Here is a 27,395-nt window from a genome sequence, read left to right on the forward strand (position 1 = left end):
CTGGACAACGAAGTCTCGTCCTCTGAAGTCAGCGATGGTGCGTGGGAGGCGTGTCCGTCCCCAGACGAGCGCAGGAACAGAGATCTCTCCGTGTTGGAGAAGGACTCCATGACCTCCCAGAACCAGTGGATGAGAGGAGAAGTTGGCTCAACACCTTTATAGGTGGCTACTGACTTCAACAGGTGGAGGGGATGTCTGGACTGCCGCACACCTGGACACAGAGGACAGGAGGGAGAGTGATGGACAAGATTCTGAGTCCCAAATGGCTCCCTATTCCTTACAGTTCACTACTTATGACCAGGGCCCAGATAGGGGTAACAGACCAGGCTAGGACACTCACAGAGAGACAGAGACGAGAGAGAGCGGAGAGCAAAGACAGACATAGAGAGAGAGCGAGACAGAGAGAGAGGCTGACTGAGAGACACACAGAAAGATAGAGACACAGAGAAAGATAGAGACACAAGAAAGAGACACAGAGAGAGAGACACAGAGACAGCGAGACAAAAGACACGAGACACGAAAAAAGATAGAGACACAGAGAAAGATAGAGACACAAAGAAAGATAGACACAGATAGAGACACAGAGAGAGAGACACAGAGAGAGACAGCCGAGACACAGAGAGAGACAGAGACACAGAGAGAGATAGAGACACAGAGAAAGATAGAGACACAGAGAAAGATAGAGAACAGAGAGACAAAGCGAGACAGAGAGACACAGAGAAAGATAGAGACACAGAGAGAGCGAGGACACAGAGAGAGACACAGAGAGACGACAGAGAGAGACAGCGAGACAGAGAGACAGCGAGACACAGAGAAAGATAGAGACACAGAGAGAGCACAAAGGCAACAACAGAGCGAAAAGCCGAACAAGCCGGCACAAACGACAGAAAGCGGCGCGGGAACCCACAAGAAGCGCGCAAAAGAAAAGCGGCCGGCGAACACAGAAACCGGCGGCGAGAACAAAAGCGGCGAAACAAAGGGCGGCCCGGACAAAGCGGCGAAAGCGAGACAGAAAAGCGGCGCCGAGACAGAAGAAAGCGCGGCGAAGACAGAGAAGAAGCGCGAGAGAGAGAAGCGCCGGCGAACAGAAGCGGCGAGCCAAGACAGAGAAAGCGGCGAGACACAGAGAGAAGCGGCGAAGACACAGAGAAAGCGAGCCGACACAGAAAGCGCGCCAGACACAGAAAGCGAGACAGACACAGAGAGAGCAGCGAGACACAGAGAAGCGGCGAGACACAGAGAGAGCGAGCGAGACACAGAGAGAGCGAGCGAGACACAGAGAGAGCGAGCGAGCCACAGAGAGAGCGAGCGAGACACAGAGCGAGCGAGCCACAGAGAGAGCGAGACACAGAGAGAGCGAGACACAGAGAGAGCGAGCCGTCATGAAGCCACATTGGATTCTAGATACTATTAATGCCTGTGGAAGACAAGCGGATCAGATCAGAACGTTGCACAATACAACTGTGGGAGCATTCAACAGTGTGTGTGTTATCCATCCCTCTTCACTGTAAACTAGTTCTGTAAGTACTTACCATCGTCTCTAGCTCATATCCAGTGAAGAGGGAGAGCAGAGGGACTGGTACGACCCGAGCCATCCCCTTCTCTCACAGCTGACACCTGCTCATCAAACTCATGGAGCCTTGGGGGAGACACAGACAGGGACACGAGGTAAAACCAGGAGTATTATAAAGAAATGAAATCTCTACAGTTAACATTTCGCAATATTATACTGAACAAAAATATAAAACGCAAAGTGTTGGTCCCAAGTTTCATGAGCTGTAATAAAATATCCCTGAAATTTTTCCATACTCAACAAAAAGCTTATTTCTCTCAAAATTTGGTGCACAATTTGTTTTATCCATCTACCTGACAGGTGTGGCATATCATGAAGCTGGTTAAACAGAATGATCATTACACAGGTGCACCTTGTGCTGGGGGAAATAAAAGGCCACTCTAAATTGTGCAGTTTTGCCTCAACACAAGGCCACAGATATCTGAAGTTTTGAGGGAGTGTGAAATTGGCATGCTAACAGCAGGAATGTCCACCAGAGCTGTTGTCAGAGAATTGAATGTTCATTTCTCTACCATAAGCCACCTCCAACGTTGTTTTAGAGAATTTGGCAGTATCGTCCAACCTGCCTCACAACCGCAGAGCACGTGTAACCACGCCAACCCAGGACCTCCACATCCGGCTTCTTCACCTGCGGGATCGTCTGAGACCAGCCACCCGGACAGCTGATGAAACTGTGGGTTTTGCACAACCGAAGAATTTCTGCACAAACTTGTCAGAACCCGTCTCAGGAAGCTCATCTGCGTGCTCATCATCCTCACTAGAGTCTTGATCTGACTGCAGACTGCAAACCCACAAGTCTTAACTGACTTCAGTGGACAAATGCTGACCTTCGATGGCCACTGGCACGCTGGAGAAGTGTGCTCTTCACGGATGAATCCTGGTTTCCAACTGTACCGGACAGATGGCAAACCATGTCGGTGAGCGGTTTGCTGATGTCAACGTTGTGAACAGAGTGCCCCATGGTGGCGGTGGGGTTATGGTATGGACAGGCAAAGCTACAGACCACGAACACAATTGCATTTTATCGATGGCAATTTGAATGCACAGAGATACCGTGATGAGATCCTGAGGCCCATTGTTGCAACTTCCAGCGCGCGTTTACTGTGAACACGGAGGCTGTACCTGCTTTAAGTTCCAGTTTTAACAGTGGCCATGTAGGCTACTGTGGCTATTTGATCATAATGTAGGCCTACCAGAGTGGCCTACCATCAAAAACAATGGAGAAAATGCATCCCATTCAGCCTACAGTATCAGCCAATGTGTGGTGGTCAATGTAGGCCTACATTCCATGAGACCTTGGAAAGGGCTTGACATTAACCTGTTGATCTACTTATCCTTCAGACAAGGATGTGACTGAAAATGCTGCTGTGATGGTTGATGCTAGAAACTACTTTACAAAATGTGGACACGCGGCTACATGCAGCTCTCGCTTTGATCTCAAAACAATCACATGGACTCACGACCGCTCATGCTGTAAACACAGTCCAGTTCAAAGTAAATGGCACAGATCCATATATGACAATGGTCTATTTGCATATAGGCCTAGTGCAGCTCTGATTGGTTATACTGCACCGGTCTGTGTAGAGATCGGTTAGAGGGAACAGCTTAGAGGGAACATTGGTGATCGGTAGCACCCAGCTTAGAGGGAACATTGGTGATCCGGTAGTTGTTCTCACCTGTAGTTGATGGCGAGGCGGACGTACTCGGCCCTGTTCTCCAGGGTGATGTGGGAGTATTTAGAGCTGAGCTGAATATCCTGTCCGCTAGCGTTAGGGACTGTGAAGGGGAGAGTCATGCCCTCAAACTCCTCAGCCGTGGCCTCGTTGTCTCTGATGTACATCAGGCCAGGGATAAAGTCTTTATCCACCTGAAGAGGAAAGACCAACACTTCATTCGAATGCAAAACTTCTGTCGTACTTGCCAGGTCTATACCCAAACAGTTCGAACTTCTATTTTGAAAAATTAATCTCTCCAGAATTAAGTCTCTCGCTGTTGCCGCCTGTTATCGACCCCCCTCCGCTCCCAGCTGTGCCCTGGACACCATATGTGAATTGATCACCCCCCCCCACATCTATCTTCAGAGTTCGTTCTGTTAGGTGACCTAAATTGGGACATGCTTAACACCCCGGACATCCTACAGTCTAAGCTAGATGCCCTCAATCTCACACAAATCATCAAGGAACCTACCAGGTACAACCCTAAATCCGTAAACACGGGCACCCTCATAGATATTATCATGACCAACTTTCCCTCCAAATACACCTCATCTGTTTTCAATCAGGATCTCAGCGATCACTGCCTCATTGCCTGCATCCGTAATGGGTCTGCTACCAAACGACCACCCCTCATCACTGTCAAACGCTCCCTAAAACACTTCAGCGAACAGGCCTTTCTAATCGACCTGGAAGGATATTGACCTCATTCCGTCAGTCGAGGATGCTTGGTCGTTTTTTAAAAGTAATTTCCTCACCATCTTAAATAAGCATGGCCCCTTTCAAAAAATGTAGAACTAGGAATAGATATAGTCTTTGGTTCACTCCACACCTGACTGCCCTTGACCAACACAAAAACATCCTGTCGCATATTGCATTAGCATCGAATAGCCCCGTGATATGCAACTTTTCAGGGAAGTCAGGAACCCATACACACAGTCAGTTAGGAAAGCAAAGGCTAGCTTTTTCAAACAGAAATTTGCATTCTGTAGCTCTAACTCCAAGAAGTTTTGGGACACTATAAAGTCCATGGAGAACATGAGCACCTCCTCCCAGTTGCCCACTGCACTGAGGCTAGGTAACATGGGAACCACCAATAAATCCATGATAATCGAAAAGTACAATAAGCATTTCTCTAGGGCTGGCCATGCCTTCCTCCTGGCTACTCCAACCCCGGCCAACACCCCCCAACAGCTCCGCACCCCCCGCAGCTACTCGCCCGAGCCTCCCCAGCTTCTCCTTCACCCAAATCCAGATCGCAGATGTTCTGAAAGAGCTGCAAAACCTGGACCCATACAAATCAGCTGGGATAGACAATCTGGACCCTCTCTTTCTAAAATTATCCGCCGCCATTGTTGCAACCCCTATTACCAGCCAGTTCAACCTCTCTTTCGTATCGTCCGAGATCCCTAAAGATTGAAAGCTGCCGCGGTCATCCCCCTCTTCAAAGGGGTGACACCCTAGACCCAAACTGTTACAGACCTATATCTATCCTACCCTGCCTTTCTAAAGTCTTCGAAAGCCAAGTTAATAAACAGATCACTGTCCATGAGTGAAGGAGGCTTTGGAGGTGTTAGTTTTGTTTCGGTATGTTACATTGAAAGTGGATAATATTGTGTTGATTCGAGCACCATTCCCACAGTAGAGCAAAACGTTGATAGTTTTAACTAAAGGGGAAAACTCTGAACATTGGTGATAGGTAGAGCGCAGCTTAGAGGGAACATTGGTGATCGGTAGCACCCAGCTTAGAGGGAACACTGGTAATCGGTAGCGAGAACTGAACCCTGTGGTACCCCCATAGAGACTTATGGGGGTGCCACAGAGTTCAATTCTCGGGCCGACTCTTTTCTCTGTATATATCAATGATGTCGCTCTTGCTGCGGGTGATTCGCTGATCCACCTCTAAGCAGACGACACCATTCTGTATACCTCTGGCCCTTCTTTGGACACTGTTAACTAACCTCCAGATGAGCTTCAATGCCATACAACTCTCCTTCCGTGGCATCCAACTGCTCTTAAACGCTAGTAAAACCAAATGCATGCTTTTCAACCGTTCGCTGCCCGCACCCGTCCGCCCCACTAGCATCACTACTCTGGACGGTTCTAACTTAGAATATGTGGACAACTACAAATACCTGGGTGTCTGGCTAGACTGTAAACTCTCCTTCCAGATTCATACTAAACATCTCCAATCCAAAATCAAATCTAGAATCGGCTTTCTATGTCGCAACAAAGCCTCCTTCACTCACGCCGCCAAACTTAACCTCGTAAAACTGACTGTCCTACCGATCCTTGACTTCGGGCGATGTCATTTACAAAATAGCCTCCAACACGCAGCAAACTGGATGCAGTCTATCACAGTGCCATCCGTTTTGTTACCAAAGCCCCATATACTACCCACCACTGCGACCTGTATGCTCTAGTCGGCTGGCCCTCGCTACATATTCGTCGCCAGACCCACTGGCTCCAGGTCATCTATAAGTCTGTGCTAGGTAAAGCTCCGCCTTATCTCAGCTCACTGGTCACCATAGCAGCACCCACCCGTAGCACGCGCTCCAGCAGGTATATCTTACTGGTCATCCCCAAAGCCAACACCTCCTTTGGCCGCCTTTCCTTCCAGTTCTCTGCTGCCAGTGACTGGAACGAATTGCAAAAATCGCTGAAGCTGGAGACTTATATTTCCCTCGCCAACTTTAAACATCAGCTATCTGAGCAGCTAACCGATCGCTGCAGCTGTACATAGCCCACCCAATCTACCTACCTCATCCCCATACTGTTTTTATTTACTTTTCTGCTCTTTTGCACACCAGTATCACTACTTGCACATCATCATCTGCTCATCTATCTCTCCAGTGTTAATTTGCTAAATTGTAATTCTTCACTACTATGGCCTATTTATTGCCTTACCTCCTCATGCCATTTGCACACACTGTATATAGACTTTCTTTTTTCTACTGTGTTATTGAGTTGTTTATTGTGTTATTGATTGTATGTTTGTTTTACTCCATGTGTAACTCTGTGTTGTTGTATGTGTCGAACTGCTTTGCTTTATCTTGGCCAGGTCACAGTTGTAAATGAGAACTTGTTCTCAACTAGCCTACCTGGTTAAATAAAGGACTTGTTCTCAACTAGCCTACCTGGTTAAATAAAGGTGAAATAAATAAATAAAAAATACATGTGCAAAAATGACACTAGAAAAAAACCGGTGGCCTTGACTTTAGTTCAATGTGTTTTTCATCTAAATGTGTGTTCTTCACTGGACTGTCCATCTCTACAGTCTAGGGAGACCTTGAACGGGGATCTCATGGGAGTTGGCTCTTAGGAAAGGAATACATTTTTGACATTGTTTTAAAGTGAAAGTCATAACTCACATTTTGCATGTGAGTCCTCTCTGATTCCTATCAGTGTGTATACACAGTATGACTGAGTGTGTGCGTGTGTGATGCTCTCTGGCTGTATTCTGGTGCTGGGTAAAATTCCTGTGTAACCTTTAGTAAAGCTTTGGGGCTAACCGGCGTGACAACAGAAGCTTTGTGAAGAAACAGCCTCTTCCTGCATCACGATCAGGCAGAACACGTTCTAGAGGCTCATGATTACAGCGTGGATGCAGGAGAGGCGCACACGGTACCGCAGTACACACTAGTCTCTTACACACAGTCACGCAACAAGCACCAAGGCTAAAGATGGGATGTATACACAGCCACAACAATATAATAATATTGACTGACTTCTGGGAAATCTTGACTTTAGACTTTTTTCACTGTCATTAGAGGGTATCTACAGAATTCAATTCGACAGGATAAATGTCATACTTGTTAAGACCTTTTTAATACCCTTGCAAATACAATTTCATACAATTACTTCCACATGTTAACTACAGTAGAAGGTATATGTAGAGTCAACACCGTAACCCAGCCTTTTAACTACAGTAGAAGGTATATGTAGAGTCAACACCGTAACCCAGCCTGTTAACTACAGTAGAAGGTATATGTAGAGTCAACACCGTAACCCAGCCTGTTAACTACAGTAGAAGGTAGAGTCAACACCGTAACCCAGCCTTTTAACTACAGTAGAAGGTATATGTAGAGTCAACACCGTAACCCAGCCTGTTAACTACAGTAGAAGGTAGAGTCAACACCGTAACCCAGCCTGTTAACTACAGTAGAAGGTAGAGTCAACACCGTAACCCAGCCTGTTAACTACAGTAGAAGGTAGAGTCAACACCGTAACCCAGCCTGTTAACTACAGTAGAAGGTAGAGTCAACACCATAACCCAGCCTGTTAACTACAGTAGAAGGTAGAGTCAACACCGTAACCCAGCCTGTTAACTACAGTAGAAGGTATATGTAGAGTCAACACCGTAACCCAGCCTGTTAACTACAGTAGAAGGTAGAGTCAACACCGTAACCCAGCCTGTTAACTACAGTAGAAGGTAGAGTCAACACCGTAACCCAGCCTGTTAACTACAGTAGAAGGTAGAGTCAACACCGTAACCCAGCCTGTTAAACTACAGTAGAAGGTAGAGTCAACACCGTAACCCAGCCTGTTAACTACAGTAGAAGGTAGAGTCAACACCGTAACCCAGCCTGTTAACTACAGTAGAAGGTATATGTAGAGTCAACACCGTAACCCAGCCTGTTAACTACAGTAGAAGGTAGAGTCAACACCGTAACCCAGCCTGTTAACTACAGTAGAAGGTAGAGTCAACACCGTAACCCAGCCTGTTAACTACAGTAGAAGGTAGAGTCAACACCGTAACTCAGCCTGTTAACTACAGTAGAAGGTATATGTAGAGTCAACACCGTAACCCAGCCTGTTAACTACAGTAGAAGGTAGAGTCAACACCGTAACCCAGCCTGTTAACTACAGTAGAAGGTAGAGTCAACACCGTAACCCAGCATGTTAAACTACAGTAGAAGGTAGAGTCAACACCGTAACCCAGCCTGTTAACTACAGTAGAAGGTAGAGTCAACACCGTAACCCAGCCTGTTAACTACAGTAGAAGGTATATGTAGAGTCAACACCGTAACCCAGCCTGTTAACTACAGTAGAAGGTAGAGTCAACACCGTAACCCAGTAGATTGTATATGTAGAGTAATGTATAAGGTATATGTATGCAGTGTATATATAATATTTTACATCTGTAAGGTTTAGTTTCAGGAAAAGTTCTGTAATTGATCAAGTGAAGTTCTCACTCAGGCCTCACATTATGATTCCATTACACTCCCTCCCAACATCCCTCCCTCCCTCCCTACACACACACACACAGCACCCCTCTCCCCCCTCCCTCTCTCCCTCCCTCCCTCCCTCCCTCCCAACACACACAGTACCCCTCCCTCCCTCCCCCAACACACACACAGCACCCCTCCACCCACACAGCACCCCTCCCCTCCCTCCCCCAACACACACACAGCACCCCCTTCTCCTCCTCCCCTCCCCCAACACACACAGCACCCCCTCATCCCCCCTCCCTCCCCCAACACACACACAGCACCCCTCCCCCTCCCAACACACACAACACCCCCCTCCCCCAACACACTCACCTCGAACTAAGTCCTGAACTTACTGATACACCCTATTTATTTCACCCACACACACACACACACACACACACACACACACACACACACACACACACACACACACACACACACACACACACACACACACACACACACACACACACACAGCAGGTACAGTACCTCACTGAGGTCAGCGATGGTGAGGTTCATCCCAGCCAGCTGTTTCCAGACAGGTTCAGCCAGGTTGAGACTGAGAGGAGATCCAGTACGGATGGCTATGCCCAGGAGCACTCCTACAGGACAGAGATACATCTCTATTAGACTGGGTTAGGGTTGAGACTGAGAGGAGATCAGGTACGGATGGCTATGCCCAGGAGCACTCCTACAGGACAGAGATACATCTCTATTAGACTGGGTTAGGGTTGAGACTGAGAGGAGATCCGGTACGGATGGCTATGCCCAGGAGCACTCCTACAGGACAGAGATACATCTCTATTAGACTGGGTTAGGGTTGAGACTGAGAGGAGATCCGGTACGGATGGCTATGATGAGCCCAATGCGGCTTTTCTCAAGAATGACGTGGGACGTTGGGCTGAGTTGTAGTTTTCAATAAGAAAATATTCAACCTAGTTCTGTGCAGAAACGTCTTTATTAACTACAACGACCATAATCAGATAGAACGAGACGGATCACAGGAAGAGGCGAATAGAGAGGTTTCACTCTCGCCGAAATCTGTCGTAAATAAAACCCAATGCGTTTCTATGGGTTTATTGTGGACCTAAGCTTGTCGCCTGCCTTCGGGACAACGACTCCCATTGTTAGGAGCACTCCCTTTAAGAGTGTGCTCTTAATCTCAGCTCGTTACCTGTCTAAAAGACACCTGGGAGCCAGAAATCTTTCTGATTGAGAGGGGGTCAAATACTTATTTCCCTCATTAAAATGCAAATAATTGTATAACATTTTTGACATGCGTTTTTATGGATTTTTTGCTGTTGTTATTCTGTCTCTCACTGTTCAAATAAACCTACCATTAAAATTATAGACTGATCATTTCTTTGTCAGTGGGCAAACGTACAAAATCAGCAGGGGATCAAATACTTTTCCCCCCCACTGTAGCTCAGGCCCTGGGCAGGGGGTAGTGTAAACAGAGAGATATTTAAGGGATATATAGTAAATAGAGAGGTTATTTAAGGGATATATAGTAAACAGAGGCTACTTTAGGGATATATAGTAAATATAAAGGTTACTTTAGGGATATATAGTAAATATAAAGGTTACTTTAGGGATATATAGGAAACAGAGGCTACTTTAGGGATATATAGTAAATATAAAGGTTACTTTAGGGATATATAGTAAATATAAAGGTTACTTTAGGGATATATAGTAAATATAAAGGTTACTTTAGGGATATATAGTAAATATAAAGGTTACTTTAGGGATATATAGTAAACAGAGAGGTTACTTTAGGGATATATAGTAAACAGAGGCTACTTTAGGGATATATAGTAAACATAAAGGTTACTTTAGGGATATATAGTAAATATAAAGGTTACTTTAGGGATATATAGTAAATATAAAGGTTATTTTAGGGATATATAGTAAATATAAAGGTTACTTTAGGGATATATAGTAAATATAAAGGCTACTTTAGGGATATATAGTAAACAGAGGTTACTTTAGGGATATATAGTAAATATAAAGGTTACTTTAGAGATATATAGTAAAAAGAGAGGTTACTTTAGGGATATATAGGAAACAGAGCTTACTTTAGGGATATATAGTAAATATAAAGGTTACTTTAGGGATATATAGGAAACAGAGAGGTTACTTTAGGGATATATAGTAAACAGAGGTTACTTTAGGGATATATAGTAAATATAAAGGCTACTTTAGGGATATATAGTAAATATAAAGGCTACTTTAGGGACAAATAGTAAACAGAGGTTACTTTAGGAATATATAGTAAATAGAGCGGTTACTTTAGGGATATATAGTAAACAGAGAGGTTACTTTAGGGATATATAGTAAATATAAAGGTTACTTTAGGGATATATAGTAAACAGAGGTTACTTTAGGGATATATAGTAAACAGTGAGAGTACTTTAGGGATATATAGTAAACAGAGAGGTTACTTTAGGGATATATAGTAAACAGAGGTTACTTTAGGGATATATAGTAAATATAAAGGTTACTTTAGGGATATATAGTAAACAGAGAGGTTACTTTAGGGATATACAGGCAACAGAGGTTACTTTAGGGATATATAGTAAATAGAGAGGTTACTTTACGGATATATAGTAAATATAAAGGTTACTTTAGGGATATATAGTAAACAGAGAGGTTACTTTAGGGATATATAGTAAACAGAGGCTACTTTAGGGATATATAGTAAACATAAAGGTTACTTTAGGGATATATACTAAATATAAAGGTTACTTTAGGGATATATAGTAAATATAAAGGTTATTTTAGGGATATATAGTAAATATAAAGGTTACTTTAGGGATATATAGTAAATATAAAGGCTACTTTAGGGATATATAGTAAACAGAGGTTACTTTAGGGATATATAGTAAATATAAAGGCTACTTTAGGGATATATAGTAAACAAAAAGAATACTTTAGAGATATATAGTAAAAAGAGAGGTTACTTTAGGGATATATAGTAAACAGAGAGGTTACTTTAGGGATATATAGTAAATATAAAGGTTACTTTAGGGATATATAGGAAACAGAGAGGTTACTTTAGGGATATATAGTAAACAGAGGTTACTTTAGGGATATATAGTAAATATAAAGGTTACTTTAGGGATATATAGTAAATATAAAGGCTACTTTAGGGACAAATAGTAAACAGAGGTTACTTTAGGAATATATAGTAAATAGAGCGGTTACTTTAGGGATATATAGTAAACAGAGAGGTTACTTTAGGGATATATAGTAAATATAAAGGTTACTTTAGGGATATATAGTAAACAGAGGTTACTTTAGGGATATATAGTAAACAGTGAGAGTACTTTAGGGATATATAGTAAACAGAGAGGTTACTTTAGGGATATATAGTAAACAGAGGTTACTTTAGGGATATATAGTAAATATAAAGGTTACTTTAGGGATATATAGTAAACAGAGAGGTTACTTTAGGGATATATAGTAAACAGAGGTTACTTTAGGGATATATAGTAAATATAAAGGTTACTTTAGGGATATATAGTAAACAGAGAGGTTACTTTAGGGATATACAGGAAACAGAGGTTACTTTAGGGATATATAGTAAATAGAGAGGTTACTTTACGGATATATAGTAAATATAAAGGCTACTTTAGGGATATATAGTAAACAGAGAGGTTATTTTAGGGATATATAGTAAATATAAAGGTTACTTTAGGGATATATAGTAAATATAAAGGTTACTTTAGGGATATATAGTAAACAGAGGTTACTTTAGGGATATATAGTAAACATACAGGTTACTTTAGGGATATATAGTAAACATACAGGTTACTTTAGGGATATATAGTAAATATAAAGGTTACTTTAGGGATATATAGTAAATATAAAGGTTACTTTAGGGATATATAGTAAATATAAAGGTTACTTTAGGGATATATAGTAAATATAAAGGTTACTTTAGGGATATACAGGAAACAGAGGTTACTTTAGGGATATATAGTAAGTAGAGAGGTTACTTTACGGATATATAGTAAATATAAAGGCTACTTTAGGGATATATAGTAAACAGAGGTTACTTTAGGGATATATAGTAAACAGAGGTTACTTTAGGGATATATAGTAAATAGAGATACTTTAGGGATATATAGTAAATAGAGGTTACTTTAGGGATATATAGTAAATATAAAGTTTACTTTAGGGATATATAGGAAACAGAGAGGTTACTTTAGGGATATATAGTAAATATAAAGGTTACTTTAGGGATATATAGTAAATATAAAGGTTACTTTAGGGATATTTTGTAAACAGAGAGGTTACTTTAGGGATATATAGTAAATATAAAGGTTACTTTAGGGATATATAGTAAATATAAAGGTTACTTTAGGGATATACAGGAAACAGAGGTTACTTTAGGGATATATAGTAAATAGAGAGGTTACTTTACAGATATATAGTAAATATAAAGCCTACTTTAGGGATATATAGTAAACAGAGAGGTTATTTTAGGGATATATAGTAAATATAAAGGTTACTTTAGGGATATATAGTAAATATAAAGGTTACTTTAGGGATATATAGTAAACAGAGGTTACTTTAGGGATATATAGTAAACATACAGGTTACTTTAGGGATATATAGTAAACATACAGGTTACTTTAGGGATATATAGTAAATATAAAGGTTACTTTAGGGATATATAGTAAACAGAGGTTACTTTAGGGATATATAGTAAACATACAGGTTACTTTAGGGATATATAGTAAACATACAGGTTACTTTAGGGATATATAGTAAATATAAAGGTTACTTTAGGGATATATAGTAAATATAAAGGTTACTTTAGGGATATATAGTAAATATAAAGGTTACTTTAGGGATATATAGTAAACAGAGGTTACTTTAGGGATATATAGTAAACAGAGGTTACTTTAGGGATATATAGTAAATAGAGGTTACTTTAGGGATATATAGTAAATATAAAGTTTACTTTAGGGATATATAGGAAACAGAGAGGTTACTTTAGGGATATATAGTAAATATAAAGGTTACTTTAGGGATATATAGTAAATATAAAGGTTACTTTAGGGATATATAGTAAACAGAGAGGTTACTTTAGGGATATATAGTAAACAGAGGTTACTTTAGGGATATATAGTAAATATAAAGGTTACTTTAGGGATATATAGTAAATATAAAGGTTACTTTAGGGATATACAGGAAACAGAGGTTACTTTAGGGATATATAGTAAATAGAGAGGTTACTTTACGGATATATAGTAAATATAAAGGCTACTTTAGGGATATATAGTAAACAGAGAGGTTATTTTAGGGATATATAGTAAATATAAAGGTTACTTTAGGGATATATAGTAAATATAAAGGTTACTTTAGGGATATATAGTAAACAGAGGTTACTTTAGGGATATATAGTAAACATACAGGTTACTTTAGGGATATATAGTAAACATACAGGTTACTTTAGGGATATATAGTAAACATACAGGTTACTTTAGGGATATATAGTAAATATAAAGGTTACTTTAGGGATATATAGTAAATATAAAGGTTACTTTAGGGATATATAGTAAATATAAAGGTTACTTTAGGGATATATAGTAAATATAAAGGTCATTTTAGGGATATATAGTAAATATAAAGGTTACTTTAGGGATATATAGTAAACTTAAAGGTTACTTTAGGGATATATAGTAAACAGAGGTTACTTTAGGGATATATAGTAAATATAAAGGTTATTTTAGGGATATATAGTAAATATAAAGGTTACTTTAGGGATATATAGTAAATAGAGAGGTTACATTAGGGATATATAGTAAATATAAAGGTTACTTTAGGGATATATAGTAAATATAAAGGTTACTTTAGGGATATATAGTAAATATAAAGGTTATTTTAGGGATATATAGTAAATATAAAGGTTATTTTAGGGATATATAGTAAATATAAAGGTTACTTTAGGGATATATAGTAAATATTAAGGCTACTTTAGGGATATATAGGAAACAGAGGCTACTTTAGGGATATATAGTAAATATAAAGGCTACTTTAGGGATATGCAGTAAATATAAAGGCTACTTTAGGGATATCCTTGGCTACTATAGTTAGGTACCAGAGGAAGTGTTTAGGGTAGGGCTCTTCAACACTGTTCCTGGAGAGATACCCTCCTGTAGGTTTTTAACTCCAACCCTGTTCCTTTAGAGAAACCCTTCTGGAGGTTTTAACTCCAACCCTATTCCTGGAGAGAAACCCTCCTGGAGGTTTTAACTCCAAACCTGTTCCTGGAGAGATACCCTCCTGGAGGTTTTAACTCCAACCCTGTCCCTGGAGAGATACCCTCCTGTAGGTTTAGGCCAACCCTGTTAAAACCTACAGGAGGGTTTCGCTCCAGGAACAAGGTTGAACAGCCCTGGTTAGGGCTGTACTTTCCCCGGGAATCTGGACATAGTTAGGTACAGGGCTGACTTGGCTGCAGGGTTAGAGGTGAGGGTTAGGGATCAGGGTTAGGGGTCAGGGTCTAGGGGTCAGGGTTTAGGGGTCAGGGATCAGGGCTAGGGGTTAGGGGTCAGGGGTTAGGTAACGGAGGTAGAGGGTACCTACCTAAGAATCTGAACATGTTCATCTGCAGGGCTGACTTGGCTGCAGGGATCAGGGGTCAGGGTTAGGGGTCAGGGCTAGGGGTCAGGGATAGGGGTCAGGGGTCAGGGATCAGGGCTAGGGGTCAGGGTTAGGGGTCAGGGTTAGGTAACGGAGGTAGAGGGTACCTACCTAAGAATCTGAACATGTTCATGTGCAGGGCTGACTTTGCTGCAGGGATCAGGGGTTAGGGTCAGGGCTAGGGGTCAGGGATAGGGTTAGGGGTTAGGTAACGGAGGTAGAGGGTACCTACCTAAGAATCTGAACATGTTCATGTGCAGGGCTGACTTGGCTGCAGGGTTGAGCAGGAAACAGTCTCTGTTGGCCCCTGACTCGTCTCGTCCGTTCGGGGTCACGATGAGGAGAGGGGTCAGGCCGTTCTGCAGCTCCTCACACATCTCTGCTATGGACTCACTGTAGCCCCCGCCACAGTCATCCACAGACTCACCTAGCAGACAGACACACACACACACACACACACACACACACACACACCTCTATTACAGACTCACTGTAGCCCCGCCACAGTCATCCACAGACTCACCTAGCAGACAGACAGACACACACACACACACACACACACACACACCTCTATTACAGACTCACTGTAGCCCCCGCCAGTCATCCACAGACTCACCTAGCAGACACACACACACACACACACACACACACACACACACACACACACACACACACACACACACACACACACACACACACACACACACACACACACACCTCTATTACAGACTCACTGTAGCCCCGCCACAGTCATCCACAGACTCACCTAGCAGACACACACACACAAATGTGCGCGACTCACCTAGCAAACACACACACACACATCTCTATTACAGACTCACTGTAGCCCCCGCCACAGTCATCCACAGACTCACCTAGCAGCCACACACACACACACACACACACACACACACACACACACACACACACACACACACACACACACACCTCTATTACAGACTCACTGTAGCCTCCCGCCACAGTCATCCACAGAGTTGGGCGATTTTACGACTGCGTCGTCTATCGACAACGATTGACAGCCATCGTTAATGGTGACGAGACATGATGGTTTAGCCTATTTGAACGGCGCCCCGCAGTAAAGGACGGAGTCTCACAGAGCACAGCAGGGCAGCACACAAGTGACATTCTGAGTCATTTACCTATTTGCTATTGTCTATTTCCCCCCCAAAAATATTTGATACAGAATGCAAAAAGAGGAATGTAGGACAGACAGAGCGGAAAATTCCACTAAAGCTGAAACAAAACGTCCGGTCACAAAATATTGTCTCCTGCTCTTGGTCAGAATGCTTCAGACAATAGTCTGAACCTTTATAAAAGACACTCCTTAATAAAACCCTCTGGGACGGTTTCTACTAAGATGACATGGAATTGTTTTAACATGGTCACAATCAAGTATCATTCAGCTATTTGATTTAGAATTATAGGACCCCTTTAGGTTTAAAAACTAAATATTTGATGAAACATTGAATTTGGCCTTACTGCTATTAGCCCATAGAAACACATCGAACAACAGAACAAAAATCTAAACACAAATCTAAAAGGTAGTTTGTTCTTCAGTGTCTGTCCTATATCTGATAGCACAGTGAATTCGGAAAGTATTCAGACCACTTGACTTTTTCCACATCAATCTACACAAAATACCCTATAACGACAAAGCAAAAACAGATTTTTATAGAAAATAAGTAATAATACCTCTACCATAAAGGCCTGAATGATGGAGGCCACTGTGTTCTTGGGTACCTTCAACGCTGCAGACTTTTTTTTAGGTGCCCTTCCCATATTCCTAACCACATTCCTACCGCCTAACCACATTCCTACCGCCTAACCACATTCCTACCGCCTAACCACATTCCCAAATTCCTAACCACATTCCCAAATTCCTAACCACATTCCCAAATTCCTAACCACATTCCTACCGCCTAACCACATTCCTACCGCCTAAGCACATTCCTACCGCCTAACCACATTCCTACCGCCTAACCACATTCCTAACCACCTTCCTAACGCCTAACCACCTTCCTAACACCTAACCACCTTCCTAACGCCTAACCACATTCCCAACGCCTAACCACATTCCCAACGCCTAACCACATTCCCAACGCCTAACCACATTCCCAACGCCTAACCACATTCCCAACGCCTAACCACATTCCCAACGCCTAACCACATTCCCAACGCCTAACCACATTCCTAACCACATTCCTAACGCCTAACCAGATTCCTAACGCCTAACCAGATTCCTAACGCCTAACCACATTCCTACCGCCTAACCACATTCCTACCGCCTAACCACATTCCTACCGCCTAACCACATTCCTACCGCCTAACCACATTCCTACCGCCTAACCACATTCCTACCGCCTAACCACATTCCTAACCACCTTCCTAACGCCTAACCACATTCCCAACGCCTAACCACATTCCTAACCAGATTCCTAACGCCTAACCAGATTCCTAACGCCTAACCAGATTCCTAACGCCTAACCACATTCCTAACGCCTAACCACATTCCTAACGCCTAACCACATTCCTAACGCCTAACCACATTCCTAACGCCTAACCACATTCCTAACACCTAACCACATTCCTAACACCTAACCACATTCCTAACACCTAACCACATTCCCAACGCCTAACCACATTCCCAACGCCTAACCACATTCCCAACGCCTAACCACATTCCTAACGCCTAACCACATTCCTAACGCCTAACCACATTCCTAACGCCTAACCACATTCCTAATTCCAAACCACATTCCTACAGCCTAACCACATTCCTAACCATATTCCTAACCATATTCCTAACGCCTAACCACATTCCAAACCACATTCCTAACGCCTAACCACATTCCAAACCACATTCCTAACGCCTAACCACATTCCAAACCACATTCCTAACGCCTAACCACATTCCTAACACCTAACCACATTCCCAACACCTAACCACATTCCCAACACCTAACCACATTCCCAACACCTAACCACATTCCTAATGCCTAACCACATTCCTAACAGCTAACCAAATCAAATCAAATGTATTTATATAGCCCTTCTTACATCAGCTGATATCTCAAAGTGCTGTACAGAAACCCAGCCTAAAACCCCAAACAGCAAGCAATACAGGTGTAGAAGCACAGTGGCTAGGAAAAACTCCCTAGAAAGACCAAAACCTAGGAAGAAACCTAGAGAGGAACCAGGCTATGAGGGGTGGCCAGTCCTCTTCTGGCTGTTCAGATAAGTCAGACTGGTGAGAAGCAACACACACCCTCCAGTAACTACAGTAGACTCCAACAGGACATAGAAAGGAATGTGTGTCACGCTCTCATGAGGACGAACCTAACAACCTACCCACAAACTACTGAGGATGAACCTAACAACCTACCCACAAACTACCGAGGATGAACCTAACAACCTACCCACAAACTACTGAGGATGAACCCAACAACCTACCCACAAACTACCGAGGATGAACCTAACAACCTACCCACAAACTACCGAGGATGAACCCAACAACCTACCGAGGATGAACCCAACAACCTACCCACAAACTACCGAGGATGAACACAACAAACTACTGAGGATGAACCTAATAACCTACCCACAAACTACCGAGGATTAACCTAATAACCTACCCACAAACTACTTAGGATGAACCAAACAACCTACCCAAAAACTACTGAGGATGAATCTAACAACCTACCCACAAACTACCGAGGATGAACCTAACAACCTACCCACAAACTACCGAGGATGAACCTACCAACAAACTACTGAGGATGAACCTAATAACCTACCCACAAACTACCGAGGATGAACCTAACAACCTACCCACAAACTACTGAGGATGAACCTACCAACAAACTACTGAGGATGAACCTAATAACCTACCCACAAACTACCGAGGATGAACCTAACAACCTACCCACAAACTACTGAGGATGAACCTAACAACCTACCCACAAACTACTGAGGAGGAACCTAACAACCTACCCACAAACTACCGAGGATGAACCTAACAACCTACCCACAAACTACCGAGGATGAACCTAACAACCTACCCACAAACTACTGAGGATGAACCTAACAACCTACTGAGGAACCTAACAAACTACTGAGGAGGAACCTAACAACCTACCCACAAACTACTGAGGATGAACCTAACAACCTACCCACAAACTACTGAGGATGAACCTAACAACCTACCTACAAACTACTGAGGAGGAACCTAACAACAAACTACTGAGGAGGAACCTAATAACCTACCCACAAACTACTGAGGATGAACCTAACAACCTACCCACAAACTACCGAGGATGAACCTAACAACCTACCCACAAACTACTGAGGATGAACCTAACAACCTACCCACAAACTACTGAGGAGGAACCTAACAACCTACCCACAAACTACTGAGGATGAACCTAACAACCTACCCACAAACTACCGAGGATGAACCTAACAACCTACCCACAAACTACCGAGGATGAACCCAACAACCTACCCACAAACTACCGAGGATGAACCTAACAACCTACCCACAAACTACCGAGGATGAACCTAACAACCTACCCACAAACTACCGAGGATGAACCTAACAACCTACCCACAAACTACCGAGGATGAACCTAACAACCTACCCACAAACTACTGAGGATGAACCTACCCACAAACTACTGAGGATGAATCTAACAACCTACCCACAAACTACCGAGGATGAACCTAACAACCTACCCACAAACTACTGAGGATGAACCTACCAACAAACTACTGAGGATGAACCTAATAACCTACCCACAAACTACCGAGGATGAACCTAACAACCTTCCCACAAACTACTGAGGATGAACCTAACAACCTACCCACAAACTACTGAGGAGGAACCTAACAACCTACCCACAAACTACTGAGGATGAACCTAACAACCTACCCACAAACTACTGACGATGAACCTAACAACCTACCCACAAAATACTGAGGATGAACCTAACAACCTACCCACAAACTACCGAGGATGAACCTAACAACCTACCCACAAACTACCGAGGATGAACCCAACAACCTACCCACAAACTACCGAGGATGAACCCAACAACCTACCCACAAACTATCGAGGAGGAACCTAACAACCTAGTCACAAACTACTGAGGATGAACCTAACAACCTACCCACAAACTACTGAGGATGAACCTAACAACCTACCCACAAACTACTGAGGAGGAACCTAACAACCTACCCACAAACTACCGAGGATGAACCTAACAACCTACCTACAAACTACCGAGGAGGAACCAAACAACCGACCCACAAACTACTGAGGAGGAACCCAACAACCTACCCACAAACTACTGAGGAGGAACCTAACAACCTACCCACAAACTACTGAGGAGGAACCTAACAACCTACCCACAAACTACTGAGGAGGAACCTACCCACAAATTACTGAGGATGAACCTACCCACAAACTACTGAGGATGAACCTAACAACCTACCCACAAAGTACTGAGGAGGAACCTAACAACCTACCCACAAACTACTGAGGATGAACCTAACAACCTACCCAAAAACTACCGAGGATGAACCTAACAACCTACCCACAAACTACTGAGGATGAACCTAACAACCTACTGAGGAGGAACCTAACAACCTACCGAGGATGAACATAACAACCTACCCACAAACTACTGAGGATGAACCTAACAACCTACCGGGGATGAACCTAACAACCTACCGAGGATGAACCTAACAACCTACCGAGGATGAACCTAACAACCTACCGAGGAGGAACCTAACAACCTACCGAGGAGGAACCTAACAACCTACCGAGGAGGAACCTAACAACCTACCGAGGAGGAACCTAACAACCTACCGAGGAGGAACCTAACAACCTACCGAAGATGAACCTAACAACCTACCGGGGATGAACCTAACAACCTACTGAGGATGAACCTAACAACCTACTGAGGATGAACCTAACAACCTACTGAGGATGAACCTAACAACCTACCCACAAACTACCGAGGAGGAACCTAACAACCTACCCACAAACTACCGAGGATGAACCTAACAACCTACCCACAAACTACTGAGGAGGAACCTAACAACCTACCCACAAACTACTGAGGAGGAACCTAACAACCTACCCACAAACTACCGAGGATGAACCTAACAACCTACCCACAAACTACTGAGGATGAACCTAACAACCTACCCACAAACTACTGAGGATGAACCTAACAACCTACCCACAAACTACTGAGGAGGAACCTAACAACCTACTGAGGATGAACCTAACAACCTACTGAGGATGAACCTAACAACCTACTGAGGATGAACCTAACAACCTACTGAGGATGAACCTAACAACCTACTGAGGATGAACCTAACAACCTACTGAGGATGAACCTAACAACCTACTGAGGATGAACCTAACAACCTACTGAGGATGAACCTAACAACCTACCGAGGATGAACCTAACAACCTACCCACAAACTACTGAGGATGAACCTAACAACCTACCCACAAACTACTGAGGATGAACCTACCCACAAACTACTGAGGATGAACCTAACAACCTACTGGGGATGAACTTTAGAACCTACCGAGGATGAACCTAACAACCTACCCACAAACTTGACCTTCCAGACGCGGTGAGGCAGCAGCAAGCTGTCTGGGCTGAAGGAGCTCATTTTGGCACACATCTGACCAAACACTGACTTGGTCCCGTCTGGACCCGCCAAACCTCCTTTACTACGAGACCGCTTGACCTGGAGGGGGAGGAGGAGGAGAGGGAGAGGAGGGGAGAGAGGGGAGAGGAGAAGGAGAGGGAGAGGAGGAGGAGGGGGAGAGGGAGAGGAGGGGGAGAGGAGGGGAGAGAGGAGGGGGAGAGGAGGGGAGAGAAGCAGGAAAAGAAAGATGGTTATCTCTCCAGGCTCGTCCGTCAGAGTCTGCAGTAGTGACGGGTGTGAAAGTGACAGCTCCCTCCACCAGGCATCCAGCCAGCCCAGGAGGGGGGTCAGTGGCCTGGACCGAGGCTCTGGGAAGGGGAATGGCTAGACCAGAGCTGTATTCCAAATCACACCCTATTCCCTATGTAGTGCACTACTTTTGACCCGAACCTTATGGGCCCTATAGTAGTGCACTACAAAGGGAATAGGGTGCTATTTGGAACAGACAAGGAACCCAACATAGACTGACATACAAGGTGGAGCATGGTTCACACATCACACAGATATCTGCTTATAACACTGAAACCAGACGAGAGAGAGCCAGACAGAGAGAGAGAGAGAGACAGAGACAGAGAGAGACAGCGAGAGAGACAAGAGAGAGACAGAGAGAGACAGCGAGAGAGACAGAGAGAGACAGCGAGAGAGAGAGAGAGTGCGAGAGAGCGACAGAGAGAGACAGAGAGAGACAGCGAGAGAGACAGAGAGAGACAGCGAGAGAGAGGAGAGTGCGAGAGAGCGACAGAGAGAGACAAGCGAGAGAGACAGAGAGCGAGAGAGACAGAGAGCGAGAGACAAGAGCGAGAGACAGAGAGCGAAGACGAGAGAGCGGAAGAGCGAGAGAGACAGAGCGAGAGAGACAGAGCGAGAGAGAGGCGAGAGAGACAGAGCGAGAGACAGAGCGAGAGAGACAGAGAGAGACAGAGCAAGAGACAGAGCGAGAGAGACAGAAAGAGAGAGAGAGAGAGACAGAGAGAGACAGAGAGAGAGAGAGAGAGAGTGTGTTTAGGAGGAATCTCTGCTGACTGGACTGTACATGATGACTGAGAGAATCTGAAAACCTGCTGTTTTTCTAGTGTTCATCTCAGTAGGTTCTCCAAACAGCCCGATTCCTACCTGTATCCTGTTGAGTTCCACCACAGGACCATGTTGCCTGTCTCTCACCATGGTGGCCTGGACTACCTTACGGAACGCTGCTTCCTGTGGGGACAAACACTGTGGCTCAGTACATCAACTGGACAACAGCATTTACAACAACACAGAACGCAAAACTATACTAATGTTCTGTATTGTGTCATGTTTCATGCGGACCCCTGGAAGAGTAGCTGACTGGGGATCCTAGTAAACTACCTAATACAGCTACTGGGGATCCTAGTAAACTAACTAACTAATACAGCTACTGGGGATCCTAGTAAACTAACTAACTAATACAGCTACTGGGGATCCTAGTAAACTAACTAACTAATACAGCTACTGGGGATCCTAGTAAACTACCTAATACAGCTGCTGGGGATCCTAGTAAACTACCTAATACAGCTACTGGGGATCCTAGTAAACTACCTAATACAGCTACTGGGGATCCTAGTAAACTACCTAATACAGCTACTGGGGATCCTAGTAAACTACTAACTAATACAGCTACTGGGGATCCTAGTAAACTAACTAACTAATACAGCTACTGGGGATCCTAGTAAACTACCTAACTAATACAGCTACTGGGGATCCTAGTAAACTAACTAACTAATACAGCTACTGGGGATCCTAGTAAACTAACTAACTAATACAGCTACTGGGGATCCTAGTAAACTACCTAATACAGCTACTGGGGATCCTAGTAAACTATCTAATACAGCTACTGGGGATCCTAGTAAACTACCTAATACAGCTGCTGGGGGATCCTAGTAAACTACCTAATACAGCTACTGGGGATCCTAGTAAACTACCTAATACAGCTACTGGGGATCCTAGTAAACTACCTAATACAGCTACTGGGGATCCTAGTAAACTACCTAATACAGCTACTGGGGATCCTAGTAAACTACATAATACAGCTACTGGGGATCCTAGTAAACTACCTAATACAGCTACTGGGGATCCTAGTAAACTATCTAATACAGCTACTGGGGATCCTAGTAAACTACCTAATACAGCTACTGGGGATCCTAGTAAACTACCTAACTAATACAGCTACTGGGGATCCTAGTAAACTACCTAATACAGCTACTGGGGATCCTAGTAAACTACCTAATACAGCTACTGGGGATCCTAGTAAACTACCTAATACAGCTACTGGGGATCCTAGTAAACTACCTAATACAGCTACTGGGGATCCTAGTAAACTACCTAATACAGCTACTGGGGATCCTAGTAAACTAACTAATACAGCTACTGGGGATCCTAGTAAACTAACTAATACAGCTACTGGGGATCCTAGTAAACTACCTAATACAGCTACTGGGGATCCTAGTAAACTACCTAATACAGCTACTGGGGATCCTAGTAAACTACCTAATACAGCTACTGGGGATCCTAGTAAACTACCTAATACAGCTACTGGGGATCCTAGTAAACTACCTAATACAGCTACTGGGGGATCCTAGTAAACTACCTAATACAGCTACTGGGGATACTAGTAAACTACCTAATACAGCTTACTGGGGATTCTAGTAAACTACCTAATACAGCTTACTGGGGATTCTAGTAAACTACCTAATACAGCTTACTGGGGATCCTAGTAAACTACCTAATACCACATAAAAGCTAAAATTCAATGATAAAATTATTTCACATGCCCATCTCTGTGTGTGTGTGTTGTGAACAGCCCCCCACCTTGCCCTGTGAGATGAGTATGCCCGTAACGTGTTAAACCCTAGGGCAGGTCCGTGTGCCGTCTGCCCCAGCCGGCCCTCCAGATCAAACATGGGGATACAAGGACAAAAGAGCTCCGATATGTGGTGCAGCAGTAGTAGTCTGTTCCTCAGAGACATGATGGGAATCTCCTGGAGGTGGTTGTATTCCATGGGCACCTGGGGAGAGAGGTCACAGGTCAACACACACACACACACACACACACACACACACACACAGACACACACACACACACACACACACACATTTAAAACACACGTTACACCACCCACATTACTTCAAACAGATTAGAGATCACCCATAGTATAACACAGATTAGAGATCACCCATATTACAACACAGATTAGAGATCACCCATAGTATAACACAGATTAGAGATCACCCCATATTACAACACAGATTAGAGATCACCCACATTACAACAAACAGATTAGAGATCACCCATATTACAACACAGATTAGAGATCACCCACGTTACAACAAACAGATTAGAGATCACCCACATTATAACACAGATTAGAGATCACCCACAACTTCCAGAACCAAGATGTTAAAATAGAAAACACACAATACAATGACGTACCAGGAAGTAAGCCTAGAAATTACTTCTTCACAGCCCTACTACCATCTAGTGGTTATACAACACAGCCCCACTACCATCTAGTGGTTATACAACACAGCCCCACTACCATCTAGTGGTTATACAACACAGCCCTACTACCATCTAGTGGTTATACAACGTCCAGTAGTTACCCGACCAGGTAGTTACAACGTTCAGTAGTTACCCGACCAGGTAGTTACAACGTCCAGTAGTTACCCGACCAGGTAGTTACAACGTCCAGTAGTTACCCGACCAGGTAGTTACACGTCCAGTAGTTACCCGACCAGGTGAGTTACAGCGTCCAGTAGTTACCCGACCAGGTAGTTACACCGTCCAGTAGTTACCCGACCAGGTAGTTACAACGTCCAGTAGTTACCCGACCAGGTAGTTACAACGTCCAGTAGTTACCCGACCAGGTAGTTACAACGTCCGGTAGTTACCCGACCAGGTAGTTACAACGTCCAGTAGTTACCCGACCAGGTAGTTACAACGTCCAGTAGTTACCCGACCAGGTAGTTACAACGTCCAGTAGTTACCGACCAGGTAGTTACAACGTCCAGTAGTTACCCGACCAGGTAGTTACAACGTCCAGAACTAACACTAGTAGTTACCCGACAGGTAGTTACAACGTCCAGTAGTTACCCGACAAGGTAGTTACAACGTCCAGTAGTTACCCGACCAGGTAGTTACAACGTCCAGTAGTTACCCGACCAGGTAGTTACAACGTCCAGTAGTTACCCGACCAGGTAGTTACAACGTCCAGTAGTTACCCGACCAGGTAGTTACCCGTAGCTCAGTTGGTAGAGCATGGTGTTTGCAATGCCAGGGTTGTGGGTTCGATTCCCACGGGGGGCCAAGTACGAAGAAGAAAAAAATTTGTATGAAATGAAAATGAAATGTATGCATTCACTACTGTAAGTCGCTCTGGATAAGGCGTCTGCTAAATGACTAAAATGTAAATGTAAAATGTAAATGTAGGTAGTTACAACGTCCGTAGTTACCCGACCAGGTAGTTACAACGTCCAGTAGTTACCCGACCAGGTAGTTACAGTAGTTACCAACCAGGTAGTTACAACGTCCAGTAGTTACCCGACCAGGTAGTTACAACGTCCAGTAGTTACCCGACCGGTATAACGTCGGGTAGTTACAGCGTCCAGTAGTTACCCGACCAGGTAGTTACAACGTCCAGTAGTTACCCGACCAGGTAGTTACACGTCCAGAGTACCGACAGGAGTTAAACGTCCAGTAGTTACCCGACCAGGTAGTTACAACGTCCAGAGTTACCCGACAGGTAGTTACCCGACCAGGTAGTTACACGTCCAGAGTTACCCGACCAGGTAGTTACAACGTCCAGGTAGTTACCCGACCAGGTAGTTATAACGTCCAGTAGTTTACCCGACCAGGTAGTTACAACGTCCAGTAGTTACCCGACCAGGTAGTTATAACGTCCAGTAGTTACCTGACCAGGTAGTTACAACGTCCAGTAGTTACCTGACCAGGTGAAGTTATAACGTCCAGTAGTTACCTGACCAGGTAGTTATAACGTCCAGTAGTTACCTGACCAGGTAGTTACAACGTCCAGTAGTTACCTGACCAGGTAGTTACAACGTCCAGTAGTTACCTGACCAGGTAGTTATAACGTCCAGTAGTTACCTGACCAGGTAGTTATAACGTCCAGTAGTTACCTGACCAGGTAGTTATAACGTCCAGTAGTTACCTGACCAGGTAGTTATAACGCCCAGTAGTTACCTGACCAGGAAGTTTCCGCCATTGGTAGGTTTGGAGGTGGACCAGGCCAGTGTGTGGGCAGAGCCACAGGCCACCCTGTTGATCTTCTTCCCTGCAACGCAGCCGACCAGACAGGCCTCTGGATGGCGTTCGTGGTCCCCATCTCCCAGCTGGCCTCGTCATTATCACCCCACGTGTACACATCTACTGAGACAGACACAAACACAGCTACAGATACCATGGCACAGACACACTGAGGTAGTAGACAGGTGGTGGAAGCGTAGTAGTTAAGACAGATTGGT

The 27,395-nt window shown here is 43.8% G+C and overlaps 1 protein-coding gene and 1 long non-coding RNA gene across 2 annotated transcripts; both read right to left on the bottom strand.

Annotated features, from left to right (window-relative positions):
• LOC123739590 (E3 ubiquitin-protein ligase HERC2-like) lies at nt 1–27,178 on the bottom strand (the record flags this gene model as incomplete). The annotated part of the gene is made up of 9 exons (XM_045713908.1): nt 27,115–27,178; nt 24,726–24,922; nt 23,013–23,096; nt 21,797–21,938; nt 15,385–15,579; nt 8,988–9,100; nt 3,250–3,440; nt 1,584–1,639; nt 1–211 (listed from the first exon to the last, which is right to left on the bottom strand). Coding segments are annotated over exons 3-9 (959 nt in total), but the record flags the coding sequence as incomplete, so codon positions are not given.
• LOC123739592 (uncharacterized) lies at nt 19,112–20,964 on the bottom strand. Its single transcript, XR_006767769.1, has 3 exons — nt 20,033–20,964; nt 19,297–19,376; nt 19,112–19,151 (listed from the first exon to the last, which is right to left on the bottom strand). It is a non-coding gene; the product is annotated as an uncharacterized lncRNA (long non-coding RNA).
• Nucleotides 27,179–27,395: the final 217 nt, after the last annotated feature.

The sequence above is a fragment of the Salmo salar genome, unplaced genomic scaffold (assembly GCF_905237065.1).
Source record: "Salmo salar unplaced genomic scaffold, Ssal_v3.1, whole genome shotgun sequence".
Lineage (NCBI taxonomy): Eukaryota > Metazoa > Chordata > Actinopteri > Salmoniformes > Salmonidae > Salmo > Salmo salar.